We start from the raw sequence: 15,199 nt of genomic DNA, 5'->3' as shown, positions 1-15,199 counted from the left end.
TTTCGACTTTATTCTCGTGATATTTAGACTTTATTCCCTTAACGTTTCGACTTTATTTTTGTAATATTTCGAATTTATTCCCTTAACGTTTCGACTTTATTCTCGTAATATTTCGACTTTATTCCCTTAATGTTTCGACTTTATTCTCGTAATATTTCGACTTTATTCCCTTAATGTTTCGACTTTATTCTCGTGATATTTCGACTTTATTCCCTTAACGTTTCGACTTTATTCTCGTAATATTTCGACTTTATTCCCTTAATGTTTCGACTTTATTCTCGTGATATTTCGACTTTATTCCCTTAACGTTTCGACTTTATTTTTGTAATATTTCGACTTTATTCCCTTAACGTTTCGACTTTATTCTCGTAATATTTTGACTTTATTCTCAAAACATTTCAACTTTATTCCTGAAACATTTAGACTTTTTTCTCGTAATATTTTGACTTTATTCTCGAAACATTTCGACTTTATTTTTGAAACATTTCAACCTTATTCCCAAAATATTTAGACTTTATTCTTGTAATATTTAGACTTTATTTTCATGTTTCGACTTTTATTCTCACAATATTTCAACTTTATTTTTGAAACATTTTGTCTATTCTCATAATATATTTCAACTTTATTCTCGTAATATTTTGACTTTTATTTTTGAAACATAACAACTTTATTTCTAAAACATTGTGACTTTATTCCATAATATTTTGACTTTATTCCATAATATTTTGACTTTATTCGCATAATATTTTGACTTTATTTTTGAAACATTTTAACCTTATTCCCAAAACATTTAGACTTCATTCTTGTAATATTTCGAATTTATTCTCATAACAGTTCAACTTTATTCTTGAAACATTTCGACTTTATTCTCGTAATATTTCAACTTTATTCTGGAAACATTTAGACTTTATTCTTGAAATATTTTGACTTTATTCTCAAAACACTTCAACTTTATTCTTGAAATCTTTGATTAAAAAAAATTATCGTGCCACTAAAACGTTGTAAATTCAAAATTAGGTTTTCAGTTCATTAATTTTTTTTTTTTCAATCCCATTGCAGAACCGTGTAGACATCAGCGATGTGGAACCGGATGTATTTAGGGAAATGATGGTATTTATTTACACTGGTAAAGCTCCAAACCTGGAAAAAATGGCCGACAACCTATTAGCTGCTGCAGACAAGGTAAGATACTCTTGTTCTGGAGGAAGAGCGCTTGTGTTTTGTGCTTGTGCTGCTGTTGTGTGTGAACACTTCCTGTGATTGACCTGCAGCCTGCTTTCTTCTCTTTCTTTTTAGTATGCTCTGGAAAGATTAAAGGTATTATGTGAGGAGGCTCTCTGTAACAGTTTGTCTGTAGAGAATGTAGCTGACATCCTCATTCTGGCTGACCTGCACAGCGCAGAGCAGCTTAAAGCACAAGCCATAGACTTCATTAATAGGCAAGTACACACTCAATTCATACTCAATATTATTAAAAAATACTTTGTGTACTTTACAATTCTTTGTTTTCTGATCACTTAAACACAATTGTATTTACACTCTAAATATTTGCAAAGTTAATGATTGGCAGGTTTAATTGGACTGTTTTGAAAGAATACGTGACACAAATAATTTAGAGCAAAAATATACCTACATTATAAAAACAAATCTTGAGGTTGAAGGGAAAATTATGTGCATTTATTTTCTATGGTCCCGATTTCACTTTGCATAAATGACTGATTAAAAGCAAAGCAGACAATTATATTAATTGGAATGATTTGGCTGTTCAATGTAGACAACGGTGGCTGCGGTGCAATCTGGGAGCTCTGTCTGAATTCTGCTTTGGTCTTTTTTTCTCAGATGCAGTGTTCTTAGACAGCTGGGCTGTAAAGATGGGAAGAACTGGAATAGCAAGTATGTGTGCCAACACGTTACCGTCTCCCAGAGTCCTTTGCAAATAAAAAGCACCAAACACATCTGTATTTAGCAGAAAGCTCCAGTTTGCATAGTAATTATGTGACTAAGATATCCGTAAAAAAAAAACAATTCGTGGCACAGCTTGTGGAGGGTTTTTTTTCCCTTGAATTCCTTTCCATCAAAACACATGAGATGGTGCCATTTTTACTATATGATCATGTTTTAAAGGAATGCGATGTAGTCTTTACGTACTGTCAATAGTGAAGTAACTGTGCAAACCATTTTACTGTGGTAAAATCACATTTACACAAAGCCATGGGTAGCTTTTAAAGCTATAGATTTTTTTTATGTGTGTTAAACACAGCAAAATAACACTATTGTGAAATTCATAAATCATTTTGGTATGCTGATTTGCTGCTTAAAAAAACCCTTCTTTTTAGTATCAATATTGAAAACAATTGTTGCTTAATATTTTAGTGAAAACCGTAATGGATAAATTTGTGAAATATTGTAATTTTCTTTGCTGTCAGTCTTGATCAAAATATACATTTTACATTTTTATTAAATACATGAAGTTAATAAATATATACATTTTTATTGATTTAAATGTATTTAATTAATAATAAATAAATCATTATTATTCATTTCATAAGTTTAATTTATAAAATATAAAATGTGTATGTTTCTGAAAGATAAATTTGTGAAATATTATAAATGTCTTTATTGTTGTGTTCTTAATTCTTTATCACTTAAAGTATTAATTTATTATTTATATATATATATATATATATATATAGAGAGAGAGAGAGAGTTCAATAATTTTTTTTAATACATTACATTAAATTAATAAAAGAAATACATCGTTTTTATTAATTGCTTGTTTATTTTTAATTTAATACATTTACTAAAATATAATGTATGTATTTGAAATATAAATTAATTAAATATTATAAATGTCTTTATTTTTTTATTTTGAATTCCTATCACTAAAATGTATTAATTTATTACAGGTGAAAAAAAATGTTTTTTTTTTATATAAATAAACAATAATTGTATTGATGTAATTTTTACATTAAATTATAAAAAAATATTAATAATAATATAATAAAAAACAAATAAATGTATTCAATTAATAATACTATTTATTGAATAAAATAAATATATATGTATTTGAAAGATACATTAGTGAAATATAAATGTGTTTGCTGTCAGTTTTGATCAATTTAACAAATCCTTGCTGAAAGAATTTTTTTTATTCATTTCATTTAAAAAAATTATATTTTATGTAATTTTATTTATTAAATAAAATGTATTTAAACTTATTAAATACATTCAATTAAAGTAAATAAAAAGTAAATATATTTTTAATGTTTATAGAATTTAATTTAATTTGCATTCTCTGGATCAATTTGCCCCATTACTTTACTATACATGTGATATTTGTTCTTACGAACCGCATGCCACAGATGCTGTGGATAGAGCTTAACTTGTTTTGAACCCAGAACATTCCTTTAATTAGCATGATTTCACCGAATGAATAAAAATCCCAGATTATTTTGACTGATTTCATCAGCGTGTGTCGAATGCGCTGTCATTAATAGAGCGTAACCTTCAGGCTTGTTTTTGCTCTTCCGCAGTCACGCCGCCGACATAATGGAGACGGCAGGTTGGAAAGCGATGATTCAGTCCCATCCTCATTTAGTGGCCGAGGCATTCCGGGCTCTCGCTTCAGCCCAGTGCACCCCTTTCGCTCTGCCTAGGAAACGGCTAAAACAGTCCTGACCTTTGCCCTCACAGACTGCTTAGAACAAAACGCATGAGGAGGCAACTACCCCACCGAGCCCTACTTCTACCCCCTCCCTCTTCACTCGCCCGTCGCCCTTACCAGAGACCGGATTGAGGAGCTAGTTCAAACCACAGTGCTCGAGGAGAAATGGACTTCGCCATGCTGTTTACTCCGGGCGTCATTTGAAAAATGGCCTTAGAGGATCTGCCCCTCCGCTCCTTTGTGTCTCTACGTGTAGCTACGTGCCTGCTGCGACTGATCCCAGACCTGTCTGGATTGCACTAGCTCCCACATAATGCAGTAGTTTTAACATGGTGGTGTTTAGGACCTTACATGTTCTCCAGGGGGGAGGGATGCATTCACCCTTCTCGTGAACTTGTGGTCTGACGTTTCAAAAAAACCAAGTATACACTCACTAAACGCATACCCACGCACACGCATCGAGTGCAAAGATGGTCTCCACTGACACTTTTAAAGTGATGATGTTGTTGGCAGATTGTCGCATTGTGTGTTTCTCATTCAAATTGGCGTAAGTATTAACTGAGGTCGTGCTGTAGAATGCTTGGTGAAATGTGAGGCGGTTCACATTGTGAGTATTACACGAAAGCAGCTCGAGACGTCGATATTTTGCACCGACTTAAACTAATGGTAAATATGAAGATTTGTTTACCGTGTTGTTTACAGAACTTGTTTTCCCCTTTTTCGCACAGAGTTAGTTCGGACTTTAGTTGAAGTTATTTTCCATGGTTTAACGTACTCTATGGATCAGGAGAGTTCTTTGTGTTTTGAAAGAAACGTATTGTGGTTCAAAAGAACTTTGATTTATTGCTTTGGAAATAAAACGGAGAAAACAAATGCTCTGGTCTTGTTTCTTTTTTGGTAACACTTTACAATGTGTCATTTGTTACCAATGTATTAACTAACATAAACAAAGAATGAATAAATGAAAATAGTCGTTCATTGTTTGTTCATGCTAGTTCACAATGCTTAACTAATCTTAACAACTTGTGATTTTAATAATGCATTAGTAAATGCTGAAATTAACATTGATTAATAAAGTTGTTATATATATATTTAATCAAATAAAATGTAATGATAATATATAATTTTTTATTAAATTAAATTAATATGATTTTTATTCATTTTTTCAAATTAAACTAAAACAATATTTTTTTCAATTTAATAATAAAGAAATTTTAATGTAATACATTTAATTAGTAAAATAAATATATTAAAATAAAATATGAAATACAATTTGAAAGATACATTTGTAAAATATCTGTCAATTTAATGCGTCCTTGCAGAAAGAAAATATTTAATAAGAAAAAAAATAATATTTTAAAAAATTAATTTTATATATAAAATTTTAATGTTACTAATTTATATATATATATATATATATATATATAAATTAAAAAAGTTATTAAATGGTGTGTGTGTGTATATATATATATATATATATATATATATGTGTATGTATACAATTTTATTAAATTTTATCTGTGTGTGTGTGTGTGTGTGTGTGTGTGTGTGTGTAGATAATGTTGTAGAAGTATTATAAATTTTTTGTTCATGTTAACTAATGTACTTAACTAATGAACCTTGTTGTAAAGTGTTACCATTTTTTCTCCTTTCTTTAAAACGACTTTTTGGCTGTAATGCCAGTGGTCACACAGATCAGTTTTTGATTAAAAAAAAAACAAATAACAATATTGCATTGCATTTTAAATAATATTCAGTGTTATTTACAAACTGTTTTGAGAAAAAATGTTTGTAATTCTCTCCTGCATGGTTACCTTTGCAAAATGGAAAATGCAATTTAAATAGTCTCTTTAAAATATTACTTTCTTGGCGCATTTTTCCAGTCAAAAGCTTTTCTCACATAATGCTATAAACCACTTAATGCTATTTAAAACCTCAGCCTGTTTTAATCCTATTAGCTAGATCTGAAACAGTAAACTGTGATGTATTAATGTCTTTGTCCTCAGGTAGCGTTTAGTCAGCAAATTATAATATTTAAGTAAAAAAAAAATTAATTATTCTATTTACTGTCCACTTCTGCAATTAGGTCAGACTTTTTAAAGTATTTTTACTTTGTTAATGTACTTAAGTACAATTTTAAATTATCTGTACTTTGCTGTATTTTTATATTGGTAAAGTAAAGTAGTATTTTTACTTTAAAATCGTACTTAAATACAATAACAAATTACTGGCATAATTTTACTTTGGTAAACTTTTACCAAACTTTTACTTAAGTACAATTTTAAATGATCTGTACTTTACTGGTGTATTTTTATTTTGGTAAACTAAAGTAGTACTTTTACTTTGTACCTGTACTTAAGCATGATTTTAAATTATCTTTACTTTACCGGTGAATTTTTATTTTAGTAAACTTTTACCTTTACTTAACTACATTCCAAATCATAATAATGTACTTAAGTACAATTGTAAATGAGCTTTACTTTAAAAATACTTAAGTACTTAACAAAGTACATATACTACCTTAGTTTACCAAAATAAAAATACACCAGTCAAGTACAGATCATTTAAACTTTTACTTAACATTCCAAATCATAATAATGTACTTAAGTACGATTTTAAATTACTGGTGCATTTTTACTGGTAAACTTTTACTTAAGTACAGTAACAAAGTAAAAATACTACTTTAGTTTACCAAAATAAAAAAAATACCAGTAAAGTACAACTCATTTACAATTGTACTTAAGTACAATATTATGATTTGGAATTTAGTTAAGTAAAGGTAAAAGTTTACTAAAATAAAAATTCACCGGTAAAGTACAGATAATTTAAAATCATACTTAAGCATGCTTTTAAATTACCTGTACTTTACTGGTGTGTTTTTTATTTTGGTAAATGTTTACCTTTACATTCCAAATTATAATAAAGAACTTAAGTACAGTAACAAAGTTAAAATACTATTTCAGTTTAACTAAATAAAAATATACCAGTAAAGTACAGATCATTTAAAATTTTACTGAAGTATAATTTGAAATTATCTGTACTTTACTGGTGTATTTTTATTTTGGTAAACTTTTATTTAACTAAATTCCAAATCATAATAATGTTCTTAAGTACAATTTGAAATGATCTTCCTTTACTGGTATATTTTTATTTTGGTAAACTAAAATAGTATTTTTACTTTGGTAAACTTTTACTTAAGTACTATAACAAAGTAAAAATATTACTTTAGTTTACCAAAATAAAAATACACTAGTAATGTAAGATCATTTAAAACTACATCCAAATCATAATAATGTACTTAAGTACAGTAACAAAGTAAAAACACTACTTTAGTTTAGTTAAGTAAAGGTAAGAGTTTATTGAAATAAAAATGCACTAGTAAAGTACAGATAATTTAAAATTGTACTTAAGTAGATTGTTATGATTTGGAATGTAGTTAAATAAAAATTGAAATGATCTGTACTTTACTGGTGCATTTTTATTTGGGTAGACATTTGCTTTTACTTAACTACATTCCAAATCATAATAACGTACTTAAGTACAATTTTAAATTATCTGTACTTTACTGGTGTATTTTTATTTTGGTAAACTTTTATTTAACTAAATTCCAAATCATATAAATGTACAATTTTAAATGAGCTGTACTTTACTGGTGTATTTTTATTTTGGTAAACTAAAGCAGTATTTTTACTTTGTTACTGTACTTAAGTACAATTTTAAATGATCTGTACTTTACTGGTGTATTTTATTTTGGTAAACTTTCACTTAACTACATTCCAAATCATAATAATGTACTTAAGTACAATTTAAAATGATCTATACTGATGTATTTTTATTATGGTAAACTATAATAATATTTTTACTTTGTTCCTGTACTTAAGTACAGTTTTAAATTATCTGTACTTTACTCTTGTATTTTTTGGGTAAACATTTAGTTAACTACATTCCAAATTATAATAATTTATCTAAGTATGATTTTAAATGATCTGTACTTCACTGGTGTATTTTTATTTTGGTAAACTACAGTAGCATTTTTACTTTGTTACTGTACTTAAGTACAGTTTTAAATGATCTGTACTTTACTAGTGTATTTCTATTTTGGTAAACTTACTTTAACTTAACTACATACTTAACTACATTCCAAATTATAATAATAGAGATACAGATCATTTAAAAGCGTACTTAAGTACAGTAACAATGTAAAAATACTACTTTTGTTTACCACAATAAAAATACACCAGTACAGATCATTTTAAAAATTGTACTTAAATACACTACCAATGTAAAAAATAATCATAATGCAGATTCTGCCATTTTTGTCCAGACAGGAGTAGATTAACGTTGGTGGACTTGAACTTGAAATATGGTGTATTGTTGTCATTCAGTGGTTGAAACAAGATACCTTCTGATGTTCATTCATGTTTTTTTCATGCTATAACTAGTAATAAGGAAGAGATTATTAGTTCACGTGCTACTTGATCTGAGGCGCTACAACCTGCCAGGACAAAGAACCACAAAACGCTACCTATTGTTTGAATTTCTTTTAAAAATGACAAAATTTGAAAGCTGACCTGCTCTGTCTTGTCTGTCGACGCATTGTCAGTTTCTCTCTGCTCCACATTGTATTTTTCACTGCGTGAGAACATGATGTGTGCTTTGAGAGCGCCATGGCTTGGGTCAATTGTAATAGTTTAAGCTTTAAATTTTTTTTGATGACAAGTTTACAATCTTGGAAGAGAATATTAGTACCTTTAACATACCTCACGGTACATCGCCAATGGACACTAGCATGTTGCAGACGCTCCATATTCTTTTTGGTCTGTGGCTTCAAAAATCATTTGAACGAACTTTCATAAATCTTCTCTTCTTTTTTAGTCTTTAAACATCTGGAGACGACTTAAGCTGAGATCAAAGCCAGCGTGCTGCAAATCCTCAAACTCCCTGTTCATCAAGCCATGAGATTACACAGACTCTCACAGACACCGTGTACATTTTTCAGACGAGTTTGTGCATATGATCAGACCTTTGTGAATGAAACCGATGTGGAATCAATGTCATCCTCTTGTTTTCATATGGCAGACATTACAGAGTTAAGGTTGTTCGGCAATGAGACTCTCCTCCGGCAACATCAGAGCGATACTGAGGATTTTAAGGGTTTGTAACAAACGTGGTACAGATTTGACTCCTCAAGCTTTGTCTGACTAAACTACGATTCTTCTTTGTTTGTAGTTGTACAACCAAAAATCCGCCGTCAGTCTTGGAGTCAAAGAAGAAGAAACACAAGGGAGCATTGTGGAAACTTAAATCTGGTCTTTTCTTTAATAACAGAAACAAAATACAAAAGAACTAAGGAGCACATTATGGCTTTAACATTAATCTTAGTTACTGACAATGTTTCTGTGAACACAAAAATATGTTGGCATGAAAACGAGGGCATCACAAATGGCTTCGATACAAGATTTCTGTTAATGAATCCCAGCTTACATTGATTGGGAACTCTGATTTGGATATTTTAAAATGTCACACTGATGACATCACAAGAGTCACGGAGAAAGGGTCAAGGGTCACTGTGGAAACCATAGATGTGTTGGTTATGTCCAAGCTAAGTGTGAACCACATGCATGAGCCTTCAGGCTTAAGCTTGGGTTCACCCAAAAATGAAAATCCTGTCATTTACTAACCCCTCATGTTGTTCCAAATCAATTAGACAGACTTTATTCTGTGGAATTTCTGGGTGAACTATTCCTGTCATATACCGCCCTAGAAAGACAAGCAAGAAACTGTAGAATCAAAAGACTGGTCCTCATCTGACCTTGCTTCCATTTATCCAGTTCTTTGTGGAACAGAACAAGGGAACTACAGGCTAGAGAGGTTGTAACAACAAGATGACACGTCAGTTACCTCAACACATCCAATCTAGGCTGTGCTATCCCACAGAGGTATAGGGAGTGTCACTGTGGTAGTTGTAGTCTGGGCAGACCTTCTGCACCAGCTTGTAGTCTGCACTGAAGAAGTCAATGTAGATGCAGATGACCTTGAAGGGCTTGGAGCAAAGCCAAGACACATGGCTTTGGGTCTGTTCCTGGAAACATACCCTGTTGGGGAAGTCGCTGCAAACGGACGTCCTCTTGCTGCGGTCCGTCTTCTCGTATTCCACTCGACAATTGAAGGCCTTATTGTCTTTGGGCACCTCTATGGTTTCCTGTTGAGTGATCTCAAAATCGACAGCCTTGGAGGGCGGGACCAGGCTGACGGACACGTTGCCCATGCCGGTGGAATTGTGTCGGAAATAGACGCTGAAGGTGCCGTTGCCGTGGTCCACAATTTTTCCGGTAATGAGAAGGTTTAGCTTGATCGTTTTGATGTTCGAATGGAAGTCGCCCCAGCCGAACATTTTCTTAAACTTGCCCGTTTTCACATAGGGACGGCGTTTGGCCCTCGAGAGGGTCCCTTCGATATCAGTGTGGTTGGATAACCAAGCCCAGAGATCCAGTGCCCCAGGGTCCTGAGCAGTTTCACGGCTTTGGCTGTTTGATTGGGACGGGTGGGAGAAAAGCCGCAGGGATTTGAGAATCCCTGAACGAGAGCTGTAAGGAGAGACACTTTCCTCCTTATCGCTCTCTCCCCAACCCAGAGGAGACACGGCTGCTCTGAGCTCCGCTCCACATGTCACCTTCAAAGAAAAACCAGGAAGACAAATGTTAACCAAAGTGGTTGTAGAAGCTAATGCATCTTTAGAAAAATAAACATCCAATCCAGTCCAGTGGACAAAAATAAATAAACATTATATAAAGTCAACATTATGTGACATTCAAAAACCACTTTACTTCCATATTAGCTATTGAGACTGCTACTACACTAGTGGAATTTTTCTGAGAACTCCTTGGAAACCTTTTGTAGGGGTTTCAGATATCCTAGTGTGTACTCAAGGAACTTTCTCTTATGGTGAGGTTGCTGTAGGTACCATATTCTTAAAAATAAAATTCTTTATTGGCACCTATAGGAGCTTTCGCACTGGTGGAACCTTTTCATTCAGTTCCTAAAACTATTGGCGGAAGTTCCCGCTTTTTGGCATGTTTGCACCACAGGAACTAGAAACGTTTGGAGGAACTAAATTGCTCAAGGGACTCACCTCAGTAATGGTATTGAGGGTGGAGAGAGTGCTGTACATTCACTCCCCCCACCTACAATCCCTGCCGGACCTGAGACTCGAACCCGCAACCTTTGGGTTACAAGTCCGACTCTCTAACCATTAGGCCACGGCTGCCCCAGTGTAAGTGTACACTGATTGTCTAAATGCATAGAAAACATCACAAGACACAAAAAAAAAATAGCACCGATCACATCGTCCTCCGTTCACTGGTTGTTGACTTTGTAAATGCCATGAATAAAGACGTCGCTGTCGGACGCTTCAGAGTTCCTGTTGCCGGTGCGAATGCAACCAGGAAAGCGGCCCAAGGGGGAAATTGGTTCTCTATGAACCACCATGCTAGCTAGTTCCTAGAAGAGTTCTGAGAACTACGCGGTGCGAAAGCATGAATCCATGAAGAACTTTACCATCCATGGAATATATCCATTTCACACACACACACAAAAAAGAATCTTTAGATTTTTAAAAGGTTCCTCACACTAAGAAAAAATGGTTCTTTTAGGAACTGCTGAAAGGTTCTTTGAAGAACCAAAAAATGGTTCTTCTCTGGCATTGCTATGAAAACCCCCTTTTGCAAGCTTATTTTTAAGAGTGCAGATGAGTTCTTACAGGAACTGATTTCCATTTTAAACGTTCTTCAGAGAACTTCCCTTTGAGAAAGGGTGCCTAGAGGTTCTCCAGAGGTTTATGCCAGTGTAGCAATCTAAGAAACCCTAAATAACGCCTCAAGCATCTTTAAATGAAAAGCGGTCAATCTATATCACACTATTAAAATGAATAGATGCTTGAGGCACCATCCTGTCAAAGCAGAAAAACGCTTTAGGAAATTGTAGGAACACTTTTCAGGCTGCATCAATAGATGCAGGAAAGAAAATTCCTTTAGGCATACAAAACATATTTAGATTTAATGCGCATTTATATTTTTTAAGAGCTCCCAAAATGCCATAAACTGATGTGTATGTGCACATTCACACATCAGATGCACAATTATAAATGAATCTACTACAGCATAACAAGAATAAAATTACAGCTAGCATGTAGAATAAATCAAAGAAGATGCATCACTACATAAATAATCAAAACATAAAGAGGGGATGGGAAACTGAAAGCTGCATGAGACAGCTCTGTTTTAAATGACGCAAACAGGATGTAACATCTCCAGAGCACGGTAATGCAAGTTTACTACTGACTCAATAAACACTCATCTACCTCAAGCCTAAGCCTACCTCACACCCAGCAAAACGGGTTCCTAAAACGCACCCATTTGAGTCTAGAGATGTATATTAGTACTACAGCCAATCAATGAGTTATTACTTTGTTTTGCACTGCAGGCATGGTGAAATATGAATGAATGGAAAACAGCACAGGAAAGACCAAAGGAGGAAGATCAGGGAGGAGCTGCCCTACTCTCATTCTCTCCATCTTTCAAGGAAGCTCAAAAGCCTCTCACATAGGCATCATTTGATAGAGTGAAAGTGTATATGTCCCAAATGGCTGTTTAGTCCCCATCTCCCCAAGTCTATTTTTCAGAGATAAAAAAAAAACAGGGGGTAGATATTTATGAGACAGATCGTTTTTGTTGTACGCTTCACAATTCAAACCCGTGATGGTGAATGAGAACTAAAATCCAATTATACAGTTTGTTAATTTCAGTATCGTGCACATTTACGATCCACAGAACGAAAGAAATACCGACATTCTCTGCAGGTAAGGAGACATGAGAGATGCGAAATGTGAAAAAATAAGGAGAAAATTTTAGCAGATATCAAAAAAAAAAAAAAAAAAATGAAGCAGAGCAAAAAGTAGTTAATTTTAGTCAATCATAACAAATGGTGAAAAGAATTAATGTGAATTTTTTATTTATTAATATTTATATATTTTTTATTTATAAATAACATTAAATAAATCATTTCTTTCACATTAAGTTTTTCCAAAAATAATTGCTTCATTTTTTGTTATTTTTTTTAATTAAATTAATTTAAATAATAAATAAATAAATAAATAAATAAATAAATAAATAAATAAAATGAAGCAGAGCAAAAAGTAGTTAATTTTGGTCAATCATAACAAACGGTGAAAAGAGTTAATCTTGGGGAAAAATATTTATTTAATTTAATTTATATTTATATTTTTTATTTATAAATAAAAATAAATAAATAATTTCTTTTCACATTAGTTTTTTCCAAAAATAATTGTTTCATTTTTTTATTTTTGTTTAATTAAATTAATTTAAATAATAAATAAACAAATAAAATAAAGCAGAGCAAAAAGTAGTTAACTTTGGTCAGTCATAATAAACTGGCTAAAAGAGTTAATTTGGGGGGAAAATGTAGTTATTTGATATTATTTATTGAATTTTATTTAAATGTATATATTTGTATTTCTATAAAAAAAGGAAATTCACATAAAATTTTTTCCAAAAATAAGTCTGCTTTATTTTTTGTTATTTTTGTTTAATTAAATTAATTTAAATAATAAATAAATAAATAAAATGAAGCAGAGCAAAAAGTAGTTAATTTTGGTCAATCATAACAAACTGGTGAACATAATTAATTTTGGGAAAAATTGTACGTGAAAAAGAAATATTATTTATATTTATATATTTGTATTTATAAAAAAAAACATAGTTTTTTCCCAAAATAATTCAGCTTAATTTTTTGTTGCTTTTATTTTATTTAAAATAATAAATCAATAAATTGCATATATATATATATATATATATATATATATATATATATATATATATATATATATGTACTTAATCTTAACTAAACACATTTTTACTTTATAGCAGTCCAAGGATAGAAATAAATTAAGGGGAAAAAATAACCAATGATAAAAATCTGACTTTGTGATTGCGGTGCAAGAAAAAAAGGTCTCTTGAGACAGGACTTAAGGTTCAACCAACACAAAGGTTGTCATTTCATCTTAAACTGGCTTAAACTGGTTTCTAGGATAAAGTTTTAAATTAAAATCTGCATTGGGTTTGTGAAGTCAGTTCAAATGCATTAAAATTAATCTTCGGAAATAAAAACACAATCATAAATTTTTGTTCTCCTCCGAGACATAAGCAAAACTGATGGATTAAGGGCCCTGCGGAAACTGGATTATTCAAAGATTTACAGAGGAAATAAGACATAAAGGCATATTTGGATTACACAAACTATTTTGTCTCTTTTCAAAAAATAAAAAAATAAAAATCCAATTTTATTAAAATAATTTGTTTTTGAAATTTATACACTACTTAAAAAATGGTAATTACAGAGATGATCAAAAATTGCAATAATAATAATGGTAATAATAATAATAATTTCACAAGTAATACAACCTGGGAGAAGAAATGGTTCATTAACAAACGAAATACTGCAGTCACATATTAAAGTTTGCTTTAATTAAATTAATTGAAATACAACTCATACCATGTGTAAGCAGAGCATAAGCAGGGCAGAGTAACACTGGCACATCTTCATGCGTTTTTTGAGTCCAGATCTGGCTTAGTAAAGATCAGGTCCACTCGTGGCGAGGTCTCGAGTCAGTATTCCTAAAAACACAAAACCTGTCATGCTTCAAAATATGAGGAAATATACAAAATTAGTGTTAAAAACAAACAACAAATAACAAGAAAGAGCCAAACTTGATGTTCCCCATGTAAAGGTAAAATTATGTTAGTTTGTCATTAACAAATAACATTTTAAAATGAAAATAGGTAACCAAACTGGTCAAGTTTACCGTTTTAATTAGGCTTTTACCATTTGTTTAACCTTTTTTACAGATCCTGTGGTGTGAAAGATAAATGTTAAATATTACAAACACCATGTAGTCTCTCAAATAAAATGAAGAAGTCATAAAACCATGTTTAATAAAATTACAATAATGCTGTTTCAATGGAGTATACAATGACTATTTTAAGAAAAGGTGAAATAGCTAAATGAAATAGATGCAGGAAACTTATTATAACCAAAATAGCAAATTATGATTAATATGATTACCAGTAATCTGTTTTAGTATAACTCACCCTTTTAATGTAGAGTTGGACGCATACATCTCTGTGCGGTGAGCATCCTCATAGAGTAGTTATTGGATGCTGAAGACAAACATCGCTCCTCGACAGTCCGAACTCAAAGTGACCAGCGATAAAAACTTCTCTGCATTTGATTAAAACAATATAATCTTCTTCTTAACTCAGTGTGGCTTCTGTCCAGCTGCATTAAATCCTCTTAGCTCTGCTCATCTGGCTGCGTGCCTTTCCTCTGCAACACTCACATATCCTAACACGATTATGCGTGGATGTGATTGTCCATCCAAAAGAAAAAAAAAATGATCATAAAACTGCTCTCTAAGCAGTCCCCTGGGTAAAAGTCCGGTTTTGCTGCATCCTTGCCCGC

The 15,199-nt window shown here is 31.7% G+C and overlaps 2 protein-coding genes across 2 annotated transcripts in view; one reads left to right on the top strand and one right to left on the bottom strand.

Annotated features, from left to right (window-relative positions):
- The window catches only part of spoplb (speckle type BTB/POZ protein like b), a 19,056-nt gene extending 14,533 nt beyond the window's left edge, over positions 1 to 4,523 (top strand). The window contains exons 10-13 of the mRNA XM_073825852.1: positions 1,060 to 1,182; positions 1,297 to 1,439; positions 1,840 to 1,893; positions 3,534 to 4,523. Coding sequence (XP_073681953.1) covers positions 1,060 to 1,182; positions 1,297 to 1,439; positions 1,840 to 1,893; positions 3,534 to 3,678 — 465 coding nt within the window. The 3' untranslated portion in view covers positions 3,679 to 4,523. The remainder of the gene's footprint in view (positions 1 to 1,059; positions 1,183 to 1,296; positions 1,440 to 1,839; positions 1,894 to 3,533) is intronic.
- Positions 4,524 to 8,976: 4,453 nt separating this feature from the next.
- Positions 8,977 to 15,199, bottom strand: nxph2b (neurexophilin 2b). Its single transcript, XM_073826052.1, has 3 exons — positions 14,830 to 15,199; positions 14,234 to 14,355; positions 8,977 to 10,337 (listed from the first exon to the last, which is right to left on the bottom strand). Exons 2-3 carry the CDS (start codon positions 14,282 to 14,284, stop codon positions 9,591 to 9,593), a joined length of 798 nt encoding a protein of 265 aa, XP_073682153.1. The 5' UTR covers positions 14,285 to 14,355; positions 14,830 to 15,199; the 3' UTR covers positions 8,977 to 9,590.

This window comes from Garra rufa, chromosome 20, assembly GCF_049309525.1.
Source record: "Garra rufa chromosome 20, GarRuf1.0, whole genome shotgun sequence".
Lineage (NCBI taxonomy): Eukaryota > Metazoa > Chordata > Actinopteri > Cypriniformes > Cyprinidae > Garra > Garra rufa.
Note: the sequence above shows the minus strand (reverse complement) of the source record. Positions and strands in the feature narration are given on the sequence as shown.